This window comes from Mirounga angustirostris, unplaced genomic scaffold, assembly GCF_029215605.1.
Source record: "Mirounga angustirostris isolate CCGP_5_RB_7025 unplaced genomic scaffold, mMirAng1.0.hap1 SCAF_4, whole genome shotgun sequence".
Lineage (NCBI taxonomy): Eukaryota > Metazoa > Chordata > Mammalia > Carnivora > Phocidae > Mirounga > Mirounga angustirostris.
In genome coordinates this window covers 41,587,590-41,609,307 of record NW_026991712.1, presented here as the reverse complement: position 1 = coordinate 41,609,307, position 21,718 = coordinate 41,587,590, and the positions used below count along the sequence as shown (strand labels likewise).

Here is a 21,718-nt window from a genome sequence, read left to right as displayed (position 1 = left end):
GAGCAACAATGTAGGATGCTTAAAAACCAACTCTTCCCCAATGTTCCCACTTCCCCAAAATGGAAATTTTTTAAAAAGCCCAATTTACTTTCCCACATCAAATCCAATCATTAATAATGTTTTCCTTCATTTGAATCTTATCTAATGACAGCAAATCCAGACCCTTCCTGGTATAACCCTCCCATGGTTTTTTCAGTTTCTTCCCACCGCCAAAGCCACCTTCTCTAGCTTCTTGGGACAGGCAAATATACAATTTTGGGGGGCTCTGAGGACCTGGATAATGTCTTTGTCATTATATTCCCAGCACCCAGCGGTGCCCAGGTGCCCCATCCTGTTGAAGGATGCACGAGGGAATGAAGGCATAAACGCCTCGTTAGAAGTCCTCGCAGGATGATAACCTTTGCAGGTCTCCACCATCCTTACCACAACCCTGTGAAGCAGGTGTCATTGTTATTCCCATGTCACAGATGGGAAACTGAGGCTGAGAGGATAAAGAAGTTCCTCCTGGTCACACATCTAAGTCATGAAACCAGAGTGAAACCAAGTCTGTCTGACTCCAGAGCTGTAGCTCTTCCCCAGAAAGCCTCTAAGACTGGAATGCACCCTGTATTGTCCTGCCCTGGTTCAAGCTGAGGGAGGCCCCGTGGGACAATCCTCAACAGGCCCTTCAGCTTGAGAGTCTTGGCAGCTGTTGGCCATTTGGCTGGGAAGGTTAGAAGTGACTAGGATGGTTGAATCTAGGAGAAGAGAGAATAGCCTAAAGAATGTATGTTTAGGGTGTGTGTGTGTGTGTGTGTGTGTGTGTGTGTGTGTGTGTGTGGTGTTATGTATGTGGGATGGGGGGTGAGTGGTATGGGATATATGTGCTGTGATTGCTGTATGTACGTGTTTATGCGTGTGCTCTGGGGAGGGGCATGTGCGGCGTGGGGGATGTGGGTGGGGTATGGGATGTGTGGCGTGTGTGTATGGTGTGCATGTGTGTGGTGCGTAGCGTGGGTGGGGGTGTGGTATTGTGTGGAGTGTGTGCTATGGATGTGGGGGGGGGGTGATGTGTGGAGGTGGTACCACGTGGTGTGTGTTGGTGGCACCAGGGGATGAAAAGAGCTGTGTCTATAGGAAACAGTTTGGGATCCTGAAAGATGCAAAGGACTCCGAGTCACATCTGGACTCTACTCCAAGCCCAGACACAACATCTGAACTGGGACAAGCCATCTATCCCCCTGAACTTGCTTGCTGTAAAATGGCCTGTCAACTTCATGGGCCATTTGGAAAGTCTATTTACGAAGAAACAGATAAAGGCCCAATATACACGAGGGACTGCATTGAAGAGTATAGCGGTAAAAGGGAGAAATAGCCGTCCCTGATTTTAAGGAGTTTCCATTCCATCTGGGGAAAGGCAAACATAAAACTGATTTATGCAGAATGGAAGGCGTATGACAATGAAAGCAGACGTCTCTTGAGCTCTTCATGTTTAGCAGATTAAAAGATGTTCATCTCACACAATCTTACAGGTAGGTATTAGTAACAACCCCATTTTGCAGAGGAGAAAACTGATGGTCACAAAGGTTTCGCCTTTGCTCCAAAGACACACTGATGTTAAATGGCAGTGACATTGCCTGAATGTTCACTCTTATCCTCTCCCTGGACTGTTTCCTCGAGCACTGCGAAGAGGCCAAGTGCACAGAGATGGGCACCTCATGCTCAATTTGGATTTGGAAAAAGGAGAGCGGGCCAGCAGAACTGAGTTCTAAGGCTGTGGCTTTAGGCGATATTCAGAAACATAGGGAGGGGAGGTGCCAGAAGGTACACGCAGGGGCCACTGATGTGAAAGGGGGACACCGGGTCATCCCACTCCAGCAAGGGGTCACACGCAGCCACGGGAAGGTCAAACTGATATTAATGCCATCAAGGAGAATTTGGTTACAGTCATGCCTGGTAGATTGCAGGCTGAAAACCACCTTTTTTTTTTTTTTTTCCTTCTTTGCCCCCTAATCTAATTTCCTCTAATGCTTTAGTCAAGCTTAGGGCCATGAGCCTTTGGGGAGCAAAGGTCCATCTGTTCAGTCAGGAATTTGCCAAAGTAAAAGATCAATCTGGCTTTTATTGTACTTAGCATTTAGAGGACCCCAAATACTTCCCAACTGTATTAGCCAAAAATAACTCTGCATTATTGTGAGTCATGGTTCCGAAGGAGAGATGTCAGGGATAGTCTTTGAAACAAATAACAATGGGGCTACCACCAATGAAAAGAAGAAATAAAATAACAGGTATGTTTCTGTAGAGTGTGCTTGCTCTAAAAACAAACAAAGAATCATAATCGTCTTATTTGGGGAGGAAAAAACATTTAAGAATGCCTTTTTTTCCCAAAGATTTTATTTCTTTTATTGTAAGATATATAGGTAAAAACTTGCATATTCTGAAAAAGATAGAAAATGGTAATAAAATGGACACTTTTCCTATTAAGAAATATGTTCATAAATATGCTTTATCAAATGTTAAAATGGTTATTATTTTGCAAAATAACAATAAATAGAGCAGAGCTGTGGCATATAAGGGTCAACCCAAAATACTGAAGTATTTGTTTTGTGTTTTATAAAAATTCAGACCTCTGATTATATTTCAAAATTAGGCATTTTGCACTCCAGGTTATCAATAATTCAGATTTTTAAAATATATTCATGATGGCCCCAAGACCTTAAAAACAATGAAAACACAAAAGATGGTTTGACTAAGTAGAATTTAAGTAATTTTCCCCTCAACAAAAAATTTAAGACACAAAAGCCAAGATATGATTTTTGATCCCTTAAGTGGTACCCCTATCAGTTCCCAATTCTACAAATTTCTGGATCCCCAACTATGGGCATGGAACAAAAATTGTTCACTAAGCTTTAGTTTCCAGGAAGGTCCATCATTTCTTTTCACAGCTTGATGGAGCAATAATAGTCATGATTATGATGAGCCTGGTTCTACAATCCTAGCTCCACAAATATAAGGTACAGAGAAAGAAATTCTCCCTCCTTTGGATAAATCCTTTGACAGCTTTCCTGTGTTTGTCTATGGCCCACTGGCCTCAAATTCATGTATCGGAACACTGGGTGACATTTTAATAACAAAAAGTTCTTGTTCTGAGCATTCTTTTGTAGGCTTCAATTCTCTACTATCCAGAGGAGAGAGCAAACACATGTGAACCCCAAACACATCCTCTGATGAGTCTTGGGTGTTCAGGTAGCAAGGTCAGGCTTTTCCTGTAAATAAATACTGATTTTACAAAGATCTTTCGTTTCCCATGCATGATGCTGCCCTTGAGGCTAACAAGCTAATTCCCAGCTACAATGGGGGAAACCTTATCTAATAATACTTAAGGATCCAATCTAATATAGATTATCGGTCCCAATGGTGTTCAACGATGTCCATAGGGGGACATCTGGGGTGACTCTGGGGGCCTAGAGCACAGAGAGGTCATGGCAGGATTTGGACTTGAGCTTGAAGGCCATATTCTTGTTGTTTTTAGCCACAATCTTGCCCCAGAAGCGCCGGGCTTTCCTGGGGATGCTCTCCCTCCTTTTCTGGTAGGCCAGACGCCGCTCGTTCTTTTCCTTGCTGTCCCGCCGGAGGCGGACCTGCCGCACAATGCCCTCAAACAACTCCTTCACGTTGTGCTGGACGGCCGCTGACGTCTCGATGAACTTGCAATCAAACACCACAGCACACGCTCTCCCTTCTGGGGAGGAAAGGAGGGGAGAAGAAAGTCAGAGGGGCTCCATGGCCCAGGCCAAGTTAGCGGGCTCCGTATTCGGAGCTGTCGCCGGGCAACTCTAGGTCAGGCGGCCACATGGTGGTGACAGTGTCCTCCCAGCACACAGGGAGGCGGTCACAGGAAGCTTCCCGCAAGCAGGAGAGGTGGGCTCTAGAGCTGGTCCACCACAGATGCACTGTGTGGAGGTCCAACTGCATCAGCCACGGTAACACCAACTCAGTAAAAACCGCAGCCTTCACTTACTGCACTTACCATGTTACTGGAAAAACACATTCTCCCTCCCAGACAGGTGAAGAAACTGAGGTCAGGGGTGATCTTTAAAAACATGAGGGAGTTCACACAGCCTGTAAGCGGCAGAAGTGAATCCAGGCCTGCTTCATCCTCACACTCGGATTCTTAACGCTTTCTGCTGACTCAGTTTCCCCGAATTGAAAAACAATCCTACTCTTTGACTTTCCTCTCTTAAAAAATGATGTTAAAGCTCTGATGAGGTTATTTTGAAAAAATGTTGATTATTTCACAAATGTACAATACAGTCTCCAGCACACTGTATAAACAAGCTTTTCTGGAGCGGCCTCCGTGTCAAAAGTTCCGTTGTGTTCACTGACCACGTATCCAAGTTTGGCTTAGAAAAAAATGATCAGTGTAGACAGTCGTCTCCTAAGAGTAAGACATTCCCAAGCTAGTTGTAGACATTAAGTCTTCATCAGGTTTCTTTCCTCCCGAGTGGGGCCTGGCAATGCAGGGTTTTAATTTTTACCATTGTACCAGGAACCAAATCTGTATGTGGACAATAAAATCTCAAGGGCCCCCCGTCCCCAGCAAATAGGCGATATCCCTGAACTACGCATGAAGATGTCTAGGTGACACCATCAGATTGATGCCTTCACGGAAACTTAGGAAGCAAAAGGCAAGGGGCGGGACGGTGTTCCTAGGGTCTCCAGGAACCAGAGGCAGCCAGAGTGGAATGCTTATTCTCACTGAAACTCCCACAGTGCCCCCACATCAGAGTTCCCATCCTTCTTACATAAAGACACTACTTCTATTTCCCTGAACTCCTAAGAGCTCCCCAGAGAAGAGAAAAGGACAAGGAGAAAAGGCTGGGGAGTGCCAGTAAATCCAACCCCCCCCAGCATAATCTTTTCCCACAAGCAATTCCAGGCTGGGGAAAATGGGAATCCAGCAAGTAGCCCAGATGGACAAGGGGGCGGCCATCAGCACAGGGATCATCTGCTGGGAATGCTGGCATCTTCTACACAATACTCCACGGAGCATTTTAATAATGAGTCCCTGGTGCCAGCTTCACGAAAGAAGAAGCAAAGAAGGAAGTAGGAGACTGGTGAAGGAAAGGGAGGTGAAGGAAAAGGAGGTGACCCCGAGAGGGTGTCCGTGGTGGGGCACCACCCCTCTCACCTGATACAGACACTTCCCGGCACCGCACCAGGTCACTTTTGTTGCCCACCAAAATGATAGGAATGTCCTCAGTCTGCCGGGCCCTGCGGAGCTGGATCCGCAGCTCAGATGCCTTCTCGAAGCTGGCATGGTCTGTGATGGAGTAGACAATCAGGTAGGCATCCCCGACTTGCATGCAGTGGTCCTGGAGCCATTCATTCTCCCCCTGAAAAAATGAGAAGAAACTCCTTGAGCTCGGTGTGCCTGGGAAATGAAGCGTCCTTCGCAAAGAAGCGATCTGTGTATCCTAAGGTTTTTACTATCCAGTTCCTCCTATAGCTTGAGTTGATAAATTATACAACGACTTTGCCAAACCACATTTCCAATTTCTAGCTAATCTACCAAAAATGAGCCCTCTCTGACTTCCAACAACTCTCTTTTGCCTTTTCCCAACTGATGAAATTTCAAATCCTTCTGTGAGAAGAGGGTTCCCAACCAAGAGAAGATCTAGCATAGAGGCTCAGAAGCCCCAAATCTTTAAAAAGCAAACGTTGAAGACGAGTATTAAGAATGTCAACTTCAGGGGCGCCTGGGTGGCTCAGTTGGTTAAGCGACTGCCTTCAGCTCAGGTCATGATCCCAGGGTCCTGGGATCGAGTCCCACATCAGGCTCCCCCTGCTCTGTGGGGAGTGTGCTTCTCCCTCTGCCTCTGCCTGCCACTCCCCCTGCTTGTGCTCTCTCTCTCTGTGTCAAATAAATAAATAAAATCTTTAAAAAAAAAAAAGAATGTCAACTTCATATAATCTGGTTTTATATAGCTTTAAATGATCATCCATCCTTCTTGGCACTTTTCCTAAAGCAGACAGACGTTTTTGTCTTTTTTTTAATAGAATTAAGGGCAAATCACTGCAACTTGCTTATTATTCAGAGCTCATTTGTGAATGGCCTCTTCTTGAGAACAGTCTCCTACTTCAGAAAAAAAAAAAAAAAAAAAGCTAATCAAGAAAATGAGCCCACCTCACCTAGAACACTGAAAAGGACAAGGTCACCCTTGCACCAAACAGCCTGTTGGAAGGCAAGCCCTGAAGGAATTTACGGAGAGCTACAGGCTCTGCATACCTTATTTTCCCACATGTCCAGGAGTATAATTGTTGCACTCTCCCCATCAACAATCAGTGTTCGCTCGTACGTATCTTCTGGAAAAGAAAGAACAGTAATACTGGAGTCAGGAAAATAGGCAACACTTTTACCTGAGTGTCATGTAGGAAATTATGTTACAAAGTAAGCCTACTAAATATGCAATTAATTATGCAAATATGCAGATACTCACAAAGGCAAATTACTATTTCTTAATCACCTTCCACAACGTTCTACGTATGTTCCTCCAGTACTTCCTGAGCAGAACACCTATGTCTTCTGAATATGTCTCACTGAGCCACTTGAAATGAAGGCTTTCGTTTTCATCATTCCTAGACCTTTGCTCTAGGGAAACCATCTATAAGGATAAACTCACTGAGAGCTTTTGACTCCGATTCAATGGATGATGGCTTGAGAATCACCCAAGGGAACCATAAGCCTCATTCGTAAGCCTTACATGGAAATTCACTGTACCTTTCAGTGGGGGGATTACTGGACATTCACTGGCAATTTCAGGAGCTCTGGGCTCAGAGACATTTTTCCTGTTTTGAGACACGCAAGAAAAAAACCTTGAGACTGTCCCTGTCTTGGCTGAGGTTTGCTCCCTCAAAAAAGTACAGTTCCCTAGGAATAAACAGGCTTTTCTTTTTCCATCTTAAGTACAGCCTTAAGTGCAGCCTCCAGCTCCACTTGGTAATGGAAACTTTCCTCCCTGTACTTGAGCCCAGTCTGAGTATAGGTGAAGGGTGAGCAGTACGAGGGGCCAGAGCAGCTCCAGCCCACAGAAATCAGTTGGGGGGGAGGGTTGGCTGAGTTAACTGGGATTTTGCAGAAGTGATTCCCATCAACTGCATACAAAGAAGCCCATCCCCACTCTATTTTCACGGTGAGGTTTCCTGTTTTGAGTTTCATCATTTGAAAATTATGATTTTCATAGTGATTTTTTTTTTTTTTTTTTTTTTTTTTACCATTTTTCTTGCTGCTCCTCTTGCCTTAAATCTGTTCCCTGGAAAATCCAAAAGGCTTGCGCCCTTACCTCCTTCCAAAAGCGCTCCCTCACCATCTACTTAAACTTGCAATACATCTTCCCTACCAATATTTTACTCCCTTCCAGTTTTTCTTCATCGTACTTAAAGGTACCTAACATGCAATCCATTTATTATTTTCTGTCCCTCTCACCCCCAGAACGTGAAGGCAGAGATCTGCATCTGTGATGTTTACTGCTATACCCCCAGCACCCCCCCCCACCCATGTAGGGCAGCGCTCAGCATACTTCAGGTGGGCAGCAAATGCTTATCGAATGAATGAATGAATGAGAACCACAGCACTGGGGATATAAGCACAAGCACGCCTGAGTAGAATCTGGATGCCATCCCTTTTTAACTATGTGCCTCTGGACCACTGAAGTGCTCTGGGCCTCAACTTCTTCATCTACGAAATGGGACTGATAACCGTATTCATGCCTTAAGGCCGCATGACCATTACCTATGTTAAGCCTGGGCACAAAGTAGAAAGGCAATAAATATTAGCTGCTGTCCTCACTTGTTCGGATGGAGGAGGCTGGTTCTTGCCACACGTGGCATTTCCTACCATAGCTAAAAGCCAGCTTAAAAGTGCCACTTGGGGAAACCAGAGCATTTCTTATTTTATAGGAATAAGGGGTTTATTAAAAGTAATGCTCCTGTTTAAATGTTTCTTCATCTAGGAAATGCAATCAGGGGAGGGAAAGGAAAGAAAACACAGACAAATGAGAAGAAAGTTAACCAGGGATGGGATGGCTCTGTCTTTCTGTCAGTCTCCCTGCCTCCACAAGGTATCATTCTAAGCAATGGTAACGGTGTCCCCACTGGGGGATTAAAAGTCTTTTATGCCCATCCTGTCTGCCATGCACAACTTGCAGCATGATTGGGATCACAGTGCGATGCACAATCTGGCTTACTGCACAGTATGACAGAGTATGACTCAACAGCATATTTATACAGCCAAATGGAAATGGTCAGAGCCTAAGCAGCACAGAAGGGGGGCCGGCTGACTGCCCCTTGCTACCTTGGGCTTCTTCTCTTTTCTCTAAAAGCTTTCCCTGTGCTCAGGAAATCCAAAACAGCACTTTCTCTGTCCTCAGCCTACCACTCACCACCCAAAAGCAGGTACAAGGGATTCACCAGGGTCCCCAGCAGTTCAAAGAGAAACATACCTACCACACTGCAATAGCTAGGGGAAAAAGCAAACCCAAACTTTCCCTTGGTTCACGAGGTATCAGAACATCAGCCTAGAGAAAAAGTGGTTTAAGGATTACAACTTAAAAAGTAGATGCCTAACTGCTTTGCTGTTCTGCCAAGATTCCTGGACTTACCCTTGCCTGAAAATCGTGCGGCAAACCCAGGAGCCGAAAACAACGTGTCTCCACCCTGCTTCACTGCGTGTGACCCACACCTAGGTTTACATACTGCCTCTGGCTACCAGGCCCACGGATTCTTCAGAAACACTAAGCATCCTGCTTCCTGGCCCTCGGCTAACCAGGAGAGGGCCCTGCCTGCACCCAAAGCTCTAGTTTCTCTTCCTCCCCTTGTCACTCACTTTTTAGCCTTCTCAAGAGCTAATCAGGTGGGGAGAGGGGAGATAAAAGAATATGAATTCTATGGGCGCCTGAGTGCCTCAGTCGGTTAAGCACTGAGTCCTTTGAAATTTGCCCTGGGTTGAGGTGTGTGGAGAAAGGGTTGAGGCCTATTAGCTTGTAGGGCTTTTCAGGATCCTGGGTCTGGGGAAGTCCTCTTTTCTCCCATGCTCTGGGGGTGCACTTGCACACTCTGTGTAATGAGAGATCATCCTCAGGGGGTAGGCTGGAGCTCCGATGACTGGGTGACCGTCGCTATCTTCCCTGGACTAGCACACCTTAACCTTTCATTTGACCCCCACTGTGCGTGGAGGGCCCCCCGGCCCAGGACTGGTTCCAGTGCCGTGTGGGACCTGCACAGGCATTCTCTCTCACGCTGCAACGGGCTCCTGCAGCCTCTCAAAAGCTCTGAGGCTCCAACATCCCTCTCCCCCAAAACTCTCAATGGCTCTCAGCTTTCCTAGCCCAGGAGATGCCAACAGGCCCTGAAGGAACACCTGCTCTAGGAACACTGTCCTCGCCTCCTGCAGCGTCTCATAGGGCCCTGGCCAGGAGTAGGACGAGAGTGGATGGGGACCAGAAGTGACTGAAGTGCCAGTTTGAGAAGGTAAGTCCAGGGAAAGGAACGGTAGATTCAGAATCGGCTCTTTCATTCATTCCGTACTTCTACATGCCAGGCACTGGGCTACATGCTTAGTATATGTTCTCTCCTTGACTCCTCTAATGTCCTGTGAAGCAGGGATGGTCCGTTTCAATAACGGGGAAGTCTGACGAGGGTCAGTCCCTTGTGCGAGAGCGCTCAGCTACGTCCGAATCCAAGCTGGGCTCCCAACCCACACCGACAGCCTGAAGCCCAGTGCTCCTTCCAGACTCTCCGTGTGCAGGTGCCATACCTTCCCACCCACCTCAGGCCTTCCAAGCCCCAGGCATTCTTAGGGTCCAGCTCCGAGACCGCCTCTTCCATGAACCCCTTCCTGATTTCCACAGCCAAAAGTAATCTTTCCTCCTCTGATTTCCCACAGCACTGTCCTTGTACCTCTTTCAAAACACTCATCACACCCGATCTTGGTGTACAGATGGTGTACATCCGTCTCTATCGCACATACTGTAAGCATCTTTAGGGGGAAGCCCTAGAACTCTTTGCACATCCCCGTAGTGATTCACTGAATTACATGGTGTATGTTCACTAACTATTTAGGAATGAATGAAGGGATGAATAAATGAATGGCATTAAATGTGTAGAGAGAGTCATAAGATTATTGCAATATAGCTGTAACAACATCCATCTTTATTAGAAGAAAATCTGATGAGAGTATTGTATAGAGGATTTTTTTTTTTTTTATGGTTAATGCTGAAAAAAGAACAATGTGGGGGCATGCCTTGGAAAACCTTCTTCTTTGGAAACATGAGGCCCCTAGTGGTTCCAACAGCTGCCTACAGATAAGAGATGTAATCCTAGACAGTATAAATTAAGTTACTCAAATAGGACACATTAGATAGGATGGGTCAATGGAGAAGCTTCTTGCCCAAGATTCTCTGAGGAGGTAAGCATTCTCCCTCTCCCTCCCCACTTTAAATAAAGAGTTCTCCCAAATACCGAAGCCTGCCTTCCCAGATTCCAGGTATGAGTCGGTCTTCTTAACACTCTATGCCTATGGGGATGATGCCACCCCCCGAGAGGTACCACTCCACTCGAATGGACATTTTTGAAAGTCTGCTACCCACTAAATTTTTCAAGACCTCCCTCAAAAAACAAGACTCCTGGTTGATCTCTTCCTTCCGTCAATCTCCCGAAACACTTTCCTGTTACTTCTTACGGTATTCACCAATTTCACCCTGCTCTGAATTACAGCCACTGACACTTCACTTGTTCCTGAGAGGGTGTCCTGCATCCTACACGTCACTGGGTACCCCGGAGCCTGGCACAGAGCCAGGTGTGCACCTGACACTACCAGCACGTGGACGCCAAACCCAGGGGTTGGTGGGCACAGTGAATGCACACAACCAGGTCTGACTGCCGGCCAGACCACGGGCTAGCTTTATCACCCTGGGAAAGTGACGTGATGTCATAAGCCTCCATCTCTCCACCTGTAAAACAGGGATATTAATACAAAATTGGCTCGATTTTTGTTTTATCAGAAAAAACTTAGGAGAAGTACTTCGTAGAGTGTCTGGCACATAGCAGGTTCCCTGTCAATGGCAGTGTAAGGACACCACGGAACTAAGATGACAAAGGCCTGAGCTCTAATTCCAGCTACCCCACTGATTCTAGGTAAGCTACTTGGGATCCCTGAGACTCAGTTTACTCCTATGAGTACAGGAATTTTATAAGTACCAAAATTAACAGTAGCAGATACAAGGTACCCAATAAAGCGCCTCTCCCACTGCAAACATGCATTCTAGATATTCGTTCCTCCCTCCCTTTCTCCTATACCAACAGTCGCCCACCAGCCTTTACAGAGAAAATCAGCCTTCCAATACTGACCCTATTTCTCCTTGACTCTCATTTAGCTATCCCTGAGATTCCAGAAGTGAGGAGAGAAATCAACGTTCTATCAATGAGTCATCATTTACAGTCCAGATCAGGAGCTGCCACGTGAAGCAGTGAACTCCCTGACCCTGGAGACAATCAAGAAGCAACGGTTGGCCAAAATGGGCTGACAGGAGGGAGGAAGGAGCAGGACTCCTGTGCGTCAAGCAGAGGGCAGAACCAACTCATCACTAAGGCAGTTCCCTACCCTGGGAGTCTGTGATTCAGCTGTGAGTTGCAAGTGAGAGTACAGACCATGCCACTCGGGCAAGCACTGGAAGGTTCTTCCTTTATGTCTATAGCTGCAGATAAGGATCTGTAGCTCCCCTGGTCACGTACGCTAAGATGGAAGCTGTGGCTGAAAGTCAACTGTATGAATACCACTGATGATCAGGATCCTCATACATGTATCTGAGGAACACATGCATTTTTGTGACTACGTCACCTCAAATCCGTTTTGCAAACAGGCGAGTCTTAAATATTTTAAGTGAGATTGTACATGGAACATTGTCTTGAAAACCTGTACATATACAAACACATGTATCACCACTGTTATACTTAAAAAAAATTTAATATTGCACTATTTCAAATATAGATATTAAACTATTTTACGCCCTCAAAAGCCTCTAATAATGGTGGAAACTGATGAACTTACCCTAATAGCTTTTCAAATCTGTTTGGTTTTAGGTATAACTGTGCAAAAAAGCTGTGTCCATACTGAGCTCTTGAAAAGTCCAGGTCAGAGTTGGCAAAAGCCAGAAGTGGGATCCTGACCCTCTGACTCTGCCCTCTTTAATTAGTCTACCCCCCCAGTCCCCGCGGCGCTGGTATCTAAGAAATTCCCTTTCTGGCCCGGGTTCCATCTAGGAGCATTTCCATTTTCCCGTCCTGAGGCCCCATGCCAGGGCTCTTCTGGGGACTCAGCTTCCCCAGGCAGTGCCAGGGACGCATAATCACCGCTCCCACCTCTGCAGATAAACGACCCACCCCCTCGCTCTTTCGGACTGGACCACCGCTGATGGACAGAAGCCCACTGGGGCTGGGCCACCTACCTCCCAGCACCTCGCAGTCGCTGTCCATGCTGTCATGTACACCTGCAAAAATGTTGGCCAGAGTGGACTTGCCCACCCCCTGCTCCCCTATGAGCACCACCCGGTAGTAGGTGCTCCCCGACTCAGAGGAGATGACGGAGTCTGTGGAGTCAGAGGACCAGCTCCGGCGGCAGTGGTCCTCGGGGCCAGCGGAGTGGCGGCTGCGCTGACTGCACTGGTGGGGCTCCTTCTGGACCATCAGGTGCCTGCCGTCAGCCGGGATACTCCAGCGCTGCTGCGGCCGCATGCCCACAGTGCCCTGGCGCATGGCGACATTGTTCAGGGTCATCGCTGGGTCCTGCAGAGCAGAGCAGCCGAGAGGCACACATCAGTGAGCGGGAGCCTGGGGGGCTCACCACACAGTCAGTCATCAGTGGCACCTCAGCAGATGGGGTGACACCCAAGTAACCCTGACATATCGGAACCCCAAGGAAACTGTCCCCAAATCCAAGAGGCTTTCAATTAGTAACCAGCTCCTCAGGCAGACTGTCGTTCACAAAAAGAAAGAAGTACCGTGAACAACACCCACTGCCCCCCTGCTTCCTCCATCCTTGAGCGAGCCTTCAGGAAGCCCACTCGGCACTGACACACGGGCAGCCCGAGCAAACCAGCAGCCTTCGGAGAGGGCTCGAAAAGCAACAAGTTAATGGAGCTGGGGACCGGCCGGCCAGGTTAGCTGCTCTTGTCTAAACATGGCTCTTCATTGCACCAGCGTCCAGCGGGCTTCCGTGCCTGGGTGGCAAACACGTGGCAATGACCTCACTCCCTCTGGCTGCACTGGACAAGCACTTATTGGAACTTCCATGTTTAGTAAAGTTGCCCTGATGCTCTCCAGCTGCCCGAATAAGCTATTATTTGGGGGCAAAAAAGAATTTCTGTCTGAGGTTCATGCCTCAGCTCTGCCCTCTTGCCCACAGACATCATGTTTCAAAAATCCCAGCCCCAAGCCCTGTTGTTCCCGCAGGGAAATGACCTGCTCACGTTCGGACCTATCAAATTGGCAGAGAAAATGCTTCACTCTCACTAAACCACGTCCACTCCGAGAGTTCTTCAACCTTCCTGAGGAAAATCAGAAGGCCAAAGACCCTCCTAAATGCCATGGAACAACTTTGCTCCAACTTTCCCTTTGCAAGCCTCCATCCCCTTGCACGGAGGTTTGTTCTCTCGGGCTACTTGACATAAAGCAGAAGCCTTCTCATTTTTCATAAGCAAGATCATTCGTGAGAGTGAGAAATGCACACTCCTCTTCCCAAACTCACACCCACACTCCACACCCCAGCACGCCGGCCACTAACGGGGATGACCGTCGGTTTTTCAATCTCATTAAGCCGTGCCTCAGTTGGCCGGCTGGCATTCGAACAACAAAAGCATGACGTATCAAGCGAGGGCTGCCCTCTGACCACAGAGTCTGCAGGAGGAGGTGACCTTCCTACTGAACTGAACTAAGGAACCTGATACAAATGGCATCCTTTGCACCTTAAACTCTGCCCCCCGCCCCCGAACAGAAAACCACAGAGCGCACGGCAAGTTCCAGGGCCTCTGCTCTCAACTTAGAAAGTTGTGCGGGCCGGGAACGCCCACTCCGTGCCCGCGCACTCCCCCCGCCGCCGGCGTCGGGGGTACCCCCTTCCCAAACCGCCCGCTTACTTGGCTCGGCCGGGTGGGCGCCCGCGAGGCCGCGTGTGCTGCGTGGGTGCGGGCTACGATGCCGGGGCCGCCGAGCGCTCGGTGCTCGCGCCGTGCCCGCCGTCCGTGCCGCCGCCCGCAGCCGCCGCGGCCCCGCCGTTTATAGCGCGCCGCCCGGCCCGCGCCGGGGCTTTTCCGTGACGTCAGCGCCCCCGCCGGGAGGGGGCGGCTCTGCAGCAAACGCGGACTTGCAGCCACTTCGCTGAAACGGTTACTCGGTCATGTGACCGCCCCTCTCGACCTTTTGAAAAATAACGACCGTTCCATCCCGGGCTCCTTTATTTATTTTATTTTATTTTTACCAGGTGGGTCTAAGAAGCTGGAAAAATACACGGAGTGCCACTTTTTTTTTTTTAAAGATTTTTTATTTATTGATTTGACAGAGAGAGACATAGCGAGAGAGGGAACACAAGCAGGGGGAGTGGGAGAGGGAGAAGCAGGCTCTCCACTGAGCCTCCCGATGCGGGGTTCGATCCCAGGACCCTGGGATCATGACCTGAGCCGAAGGCAGACGCTTAACGACTGAGCCACCCAGGCGCCCCCACGGAGTGCCACTTTAATCGCGCTTCCCGGCAGAGCGCTGCCGAGCTGTCGGGACACAGGATGGAGAAAGAGGCAGGTTTGAGTTGGGACCCCGGCTTGGCCAGAAAAACGGGGATCGGCCGGGCGCCCGCGGAGACTTTAGCCTCCCGGAGGGGGCTGCAGCCGCCTTGCGTGGCCAGGGCTTGTGTGAGCCTCATCTGCTGCCCGGAAAGCTGCCTCTACCTGCCTCCTGTCTCCCTCTCTCTGGAGGACGAGGGAGGAAAGCCCGGCATCGCTTTACTTCCCTTCTCTGGCACGGGCCCACAGAGACCGGGCCGAAGAGAGGTGACGGAAGGGGACAAGACCTTGAAAAGGGCAGTTTTCTTTTCTTTTTCTTTTTCTTTCTTTCTTTTTCTTTTTTTTTTTTTTTTTGACAGAAACAGCGAGAGAGGGAACACAAGCAGGGGGAGTGGGAGAGGGAGAAGCAGGCTTCCCGCCGAGCAGGGAGTCCGATGCGGGGCTGGATCCCAGGACCCAGACACTTAAGGACTGAGCCACCCAGGCGCCCGAAAAGGGCAGTTCTAAAAAACAACTCGATGAGGGGTCCAAGCAGATTGTGCTAAATGCTGCTGGCGCTGCTGTGGGCCAGGATGCGGAGGCTCCTCAATCAGGGGATTTAATCAGCGCTCCAATCAGCAGCATCGCTGGGCGGTGGCACGTGGCACGGAGTCAATGCCTCCCAGCCGTGGGGGGAGGAGCCCTGAGCCAGACACGGTGGGGGGGGGGGCGCGCCGCGCTCCTCCACCTCCACGCCAGACTCCCGTGAATGAAGGGCACAGGATAAATTATAACTATTACTACCACCATTTACTAAGTACCTCTGAGTACCTGTACTGAGTAGGTAGTGTTAGGCCTCCGCAGTACCTCAATCCTACTACAATTCTGCAAGGTAGATATATTGCTACCCCCATTCTATGGAGAAGAACGCTTGGCCAGAGAGCTTGCCCAAGGTCATGCAGCTGGTGTAAGTGGCAAAGTCAGGGTTCAAAACCTGGTTTGCCTGACTCTTCGCACTGCACCACCAGCTGAAGGGTTTCGGGGACCTCTTTCTGGGACATGGGCATTTCCCAGACACTGTGTTTGGAGATGACACGGGCCTTTCCGACACATCCATCCACTTTTCCAGCCAGCTTCATCTCTGGGTTGGCTGGTGGCTCCGAGAAGCAGCCAAAGGCCCCAGCATCTATTTGAGTGGCTGGCCTCTGCTGTGATTATAGTCCATTCTCAGTTATCCTGCATGCAGTTACCTGCTTTGGGGATTATCCAAGTGACCAGCTGCTGAGAACTGCCAGGCCCCAAGCTGGCAAAGGTGGGATTCACGGAGTAATAAAAATTTAGAGCTCATTTAGTCCCAGGTGCCTTGGCCCCAGTCTCCTACTTTCTACATAAGGAAGTTGAGACCCAGAGGGATGACTACCCCTCAGTTGGTAGTAACTAGCCGGAACTAGAACCTGGGTATCATAATTTCCTGGATGGTACCCTTCATTACCATCGAGTTTTCCTTCCGGGTTTAGGTAGGAGAGGATGGCCACAGATGTGGGGAAAGGAGAAGATTGGGGTAGGGTTGTCTGGGGGAGGGAAAGAGATCATCCAAGAATATATAGCTGACTCCATAGTAGAACACGTATAGGGGCGCCTGGGTGGCTCAGTCGTTAAGCGTCTGCCTTCGGCTCAGGTCATGATCCCAGGGTCCTGGAATCGAGCCCCGCATTGGGCTCCCTGCTCAGTGGGAGGCCTGCTTCTCCCTCTCCCACTCCCCCTGCTTGTGTTCCCTCTCTGTGTGTCTCTCTCTGTCAAATAACTAAATAAAATCTTTGAAAAAAAATAATAAAACACCTGTAATTTGTGAATTATCTGCATTTCAGAATTTACCATGCTTTTTCCATGCTGAACCTCCTACTCTGTCAACTGGTCTCAACAGGCACATTATGTGGCTAAAAACCAAGAATAAATCAGAGTCTATAAGCATTTCATATAGCCTCTCAATGCTACTTTTGCCATTGATAAGAACCTAATTCTTCACATTAACAAGAACCTGATTCTATGCCTAGGCAATATCCACTATGAACTGTTTTTTATTAGTAGAAGTGAGGCACACCAAAGAAAACAAATTCTAAAGACTGGTGGGGGCTGGGGAGGGGGACTTTCAGTCCACTATTGACTGGGTAAGTACAGCAATGTTGCGTTTGAATAAAAGAATCTACCTTCTTAAATTTTCTGTCCCACGAAAAGCCAGATGGGAAAACAACTACTTAGCAAAAATTTCAACTGAACAACAGTTAAGCTGGAGTATTTGGGCAAAAATCACAGTTACACCTCACAAAAAGTGCATTTGAGAGCCGAATCTTAGCCAGCAGAACCCCAGCTACCTTGTCCAGGATTCCAGCTCACTGGGACCATCTAAGGGTATGGAACTGGAGGAAAGAAAGGTAGAATCAGGGCATTCGGACAAGTGGCAAGTTCTGAAGAGGAAAATATTGGCAGAATATTGTAGTTTCTTATTCTATGAATTATTCTTTCCATATTCCTTCTGGCAACATTTGAAGGCGTCCTGGGGTTCTAACTAACATGAAGATGAGTATCGCTAGAAGGCAGAACTCAAAACAAAAATAACATTTACTGATACGCACGACTTATCTCAGTTAATCCTCATCACCACTGCACTTCCCCAAGTTTTATGGATGAAGATGATGAGGAAAGAAGTGAAATCACCCGGCCAAGGTCACAGAGCTAGTAGGCAGCAGAGCTGCTCTCTCTGGAGCCACGATCTTAACCTGTTCTACTCAGAGTAGGGGATACCCTTGAGCCCCGGTCCCATGCTGGCGCCTCAGGCCATGCCCGCCCCCTAACTCCCCTCAAAAGAGGAGTTTTTATCTGATTGGCCAAAGCCCATGACCTTCACTGGGCCACATTTTACCGATGGGCCGGCTTTCTTTACTTAAAGGCACGAGCCATCTTCTTCCTCTCTACTCTCTGGGTCCCATGCACTGGATTAGAACATGAACTTGGGGTTCCTTTAAGGCCCTGACTACCTCTGTCTCTGTCACTGTCACTCTTTCTCTCAGAATATAGACCTGAGCAACCAAGTCCCATGATTTCAAAAAGGGATGAGAGCAGGTAGAAAGAAGTGGGGAAGGAGTAGAACATTTGACAAGGGCTGTGGGTCGGGGCATCAGGGACCCGCACAACCATTAATAAAATATTACTTTGAATCTCATCCCTTGAAAACTCTGGAGGGAGGGGAGATGATGGGTAGACCAAGATCCGTACATCCTTCAGTCGGTAATATGACCCTAAAAGCAAGCGACTCACTCAGGTCTACAGTACCAGACTGCCTCATCGACACTGGACACCTACTGCAACCAAGGGGCGCTTACCCATGCCACCAAGTCACGCTACTCAGTGGCAAAGGGGACACTGTCCATATGCTCTCCCTTTTCCACCAGCAGAAGATAGATTGCAGACTGGGCATCGAGTAGGTGATAAAATAAATGGGTTTTTAAATTGCTTTTTGAACGTATTGCGTTTCCACGCCTTTAGGCAAGGCATGTTCTCCAATTCCCATTAGTCCTCACTAGCCCCTACCATTTTCTACCCCAGCCAACTTCCCTCATTTGATTATTTACCTGGACCCAAGGGCATCTGACTTTGTAACCCCCGTAAGAGCTGTAACAAACGGTAAGGAGGGGATTTAGCATCAAACCCAGGCCTTACTTCTTAGGCACACAGATGCTGGGGATGTCACTAGACCCCAGAGGCCTTGACTTCTGTCATTCTGGAGAGCTACTGAGTGTGGAAGTGCTTTGTCAACCACAAAGCACCATGTCAATGCCAGTGATTATGATTATGACGCAGGAACCAAAGATTGGATCTGGGCCACCTGCCCTCGGCTTTGCTGCCTCTTAAGGCTCAAGTTAAATTAATCCAGCAGAATTCAGGACACATGAGGCACAGGGAGGAAGGGTGGGAAATGTACTCACATTGATGTTACTAGGAAAAAATAATTAGCAAGGAGAATGCTGTGCTTAAGTTCTATGGAAACAAACAAGGAGATGGGGTCAAATACTCAGCTCACATAATAGGTCTCCACCAGCCACAAAAGCACTCGGGAGGAGCTGGGTGGGAGGCAATGTGCAAAGTGTCTGAGCACAAAAAGAACCACCCACCCCCTCCGGGAAGTCTAAAGAAGGAAAGAATTACTATATGGAAAATCATTGCTTTACAGAAGGGGGAGAAAAAGGCTCCAATTGCAAAATCAAGAGAGCCCTGATTAAGAGAAAATAAAGACTGAAGAGAAGATGGCTAAGAATAACCTCTCAACACCCAGAGGCCTGTGGGATCCAGATGGACACTCTTTCCAGCTGCATCCTCCTTGCTGGCCCCAGCGCCTCATCAGACTCCTGCTGAGCAGATTCCATTTTCCATTGAAAAATTCTTAGCTTTCACCCTTCCTCCACTGTTAGCTCAGCCTCAGCCTGCAGGCGTTACCATTCCAGTGGCAGAGCTTGCTAAGCGCCCCTCCTTCTAAAATCCTGTCAGGTGAGTGAGGAAATGCAGAGTGTAGCTCAGAAAGCCAAGAGGAGGCTCCTGTTCTCTGTTCTCTGCCCAGCTTCCTCCATTCATTCATTCATTCAACAATAAATAACTACCGAGCATCTACCTTATGCCAGGACCTGTTCTTAAGGGCTAGGAATAGGTACTTATAACTCATGGAACTTAAGTTCCAATGGAAGAAATAATAAACAAACAAAATATCACCATATCATTCATTCATTCATTCATTCATTCTCAGAGCATTCCACTCGTTAGCCTCAGTTTTCTCATCCATAAAAGGGAATGATAATCCTGGAGAAGATGTGTAAAGTAGGGGTCAAGTACATACCCATTCAGAAATCTGACAATGCCAACGTTGATGAAAATGTAAGGGAGGTTCCTTTGCCTTACTGGTGGGAGTGTAAGTTGGTAGGGCCACTATTGGAGATCAACCATCAACATCTAAGATGTGCATACCCTTTGCAACCTAGCAATTCTACTCATAATTGTGCTTCCTCTGTACTATACAAGAAGATGGACACGAGAATGCTCATCAAAGCATTGTTTGTGAAAGCAACCACCTAATGATCATTGATGAATAAACACATGGTGGCATATTTATACAATGAAATAGTATGCAGCAGTGCAAATGAATGACATAGATCTACTTGTATCAACATGGATAAATATCAAGATCATAACAGTAATTTGAAAGAGCAAACTGCAGTTTACCTACAGGACAATAATTTACATAATTTATATATACTATATATATATAGATATAGTATATATCTATAATATATAAAAATATATATAATTTTATAATTAACTCCACACTAATATTTTATAGTTAAATACATTTAGTAAAAGTATACGAGCATGGGTGAGAAAAATACGCACCAACTACAGAATAAAGATTACCTCTAAGAAAGAGGGGAATGACAGTTAGATGGATAGCAGACTTCTCAAAGCCAACCTAGAGGTCAGTAGACAGTTACTCATAAGATCAAAGTGCTTAGTGAGAAAAACTGCCAACCTGGAATTTTATGTTGACCTTAACTGTCAGTGAGTTAAACAAATATTTACTGAGCACTTATTATTACAAGCAATATCCCAAGTCCCAGGGACACAGAGTTATATAAGACCACATTCCTAGCCTCAAAGAGCATAAAGGCCGGTGTTCCTTTCCCCAGCAACTACCAAATCCATCAAGGGATCATCCAAGAGTTGCCCAAAGTAATCTGGTTTCCCAACGAACACAATGTTTTCCCTCGAGTTCCTTTCTACAGCAACAGAAAAATCAATGAGACTATTTAGCCCAAGCAGTCAAAACCAGCCTAAGGCAAAGGCCTTGATTTAACCAATTACAGCGACACAAGAATTCTTTAATGATATACTTAAAAAGGCCAAAAGAATGAATAGTTGGGTTGAGGACATGCACAGTTAACACCTTTCATATGTGGGTATAAGTATTCCCATTTTCCTGCTTTGTTTTCCTAATTGCACGTTTTCCTGATTCCCTATGTCTTTAACAATTGGATGGTTTCTCCAACACTTAAAAGGCAGTGAGACATTTTGGCTTTGGTAGAAAGCATTTAACTTAGCCCTGCAATGAATATCATCCAGATTTTTCTTTAATGAATCAAGCCCTTAATTGATGAAAATTTATAAGTCTAAGTTACTGTTATTTTTAAAAGATTCCTTCACAAGCAATTTAAAAATCTGACAAAAATCTTTGACTAACAAACATAAGCTTTGTTCTCTACATAAGCAAGTTGTATTATTTTGAACCCAGCACGTGCCTTTCCTGGAAGTGTGAAGCTAATAACGGCACAATGAACAGTGACCGGCATGTCTGCCAGGCACGGACACGCATTATCTGACTTAATCTTCGCCACAACTCTATAAAGTACATACTGCTATTATTCCCATTTTACAGTTTGGGCAACTGAGATTAGGGAAAAGGTTTTATAGCTTGGAACTGGCAGATTCAATCTGTCTGAATCTCATCCACCACTCTGGCCTATGTGAGGAGATTCTCCACAGCTCCTAAGGACAGACCCTGGTGCTGCTCCCACCCCCTGGGGTGGCAGGAAGTGGGTGAACAGAATTGGATAATGTCACCTTGGCAGGTACAGAAGTGTCACCCTCACGAGAGTGGGAGTTGTTCAAAGGCAGGAGAATATCATGTCCTCCTCTTTATCCCAGCTGCTAACAGTAAACCTGGCACACAGTAAGGACCCAGTATGTGTCTGCTGAAGAGCAAAACAGATGAACACCAGGCCCCACCATCTTATCTGGTCTGTTATTTCAAACTCCCTAATTATGACATCTCACGGTGACCCTTCTGCCGACCAGCCTCCATCAACAGGCTTGAATGCAGTGAGCCGCCCTCT

The 21,718-nt window shown here is 47.3% G+C and overlaps 1 protein-coding gene across 2 annotated transcripts; it reads right to left on the bottom strand.

Annotated features, from left to right (window-relative positions):
* Positions 1-2,355: 2,355 nt before the first annotated feature.
* Positions 2,356-14,327, bottom strand: GEM (GTP binding protein overexpressed in skeletal muscle). Of its 2 annotated transcripts, none has more exons than XM_045896231.3 (5): positions 14,169-14,327; positions 12,483-12,819; positions 6,269-6,345; positions 5,171-5,375; positions 2,356-3,721 (listed from the first exon to the last, which is right to left on the bottom strand). In XM_045896231.3, the coding sequence occupies exons 2-5, from the start codon at positions 12,808-12,810 to the stop codon at positions 3,444-3,446; spliced, it is 888 nt and encodes a 295-aa protein (XP_045752187.1). In that variant the 5' UTR covers positions 12,811-12,819; positions 14,169-14,327; the 3' UTR covers positions 2,356-3,443. The 2 variants fall into 2 exon arrangements, with proteins under 2 accessions (XP_045752187.1, XP_064444193.1); XM_064588123.1 differs by lacking the exon at positions 14,169-14,327 and adding an exon at positions 13,035-13,965.
* Positions 14,328-21,718: the final 7,391 nt, after the last annotated feature.

Coding starts and splice junctions, on each gene's coding strand:
- GEM (XM_064588123.1), bottom strand. CDS start 13,070: ATGGAGGAAGCAGGGGGGCAGTGGGTGTTGTTCACG. Junction 12,820..13,034: donor GGCAGTGGGTGTTGTTCACG/GTACTTCTTTCT, acceptor TCTGCTCTGCAG/GACCCAGCGATGACCCTGAA. Junction 6,346..12,482: donor CGACTGCGAGGTGCTGGGAG/GTAGGTGGCCCA, acceptor TTTCTTTTCCAG/AAGATACGTACGAGCGAACA.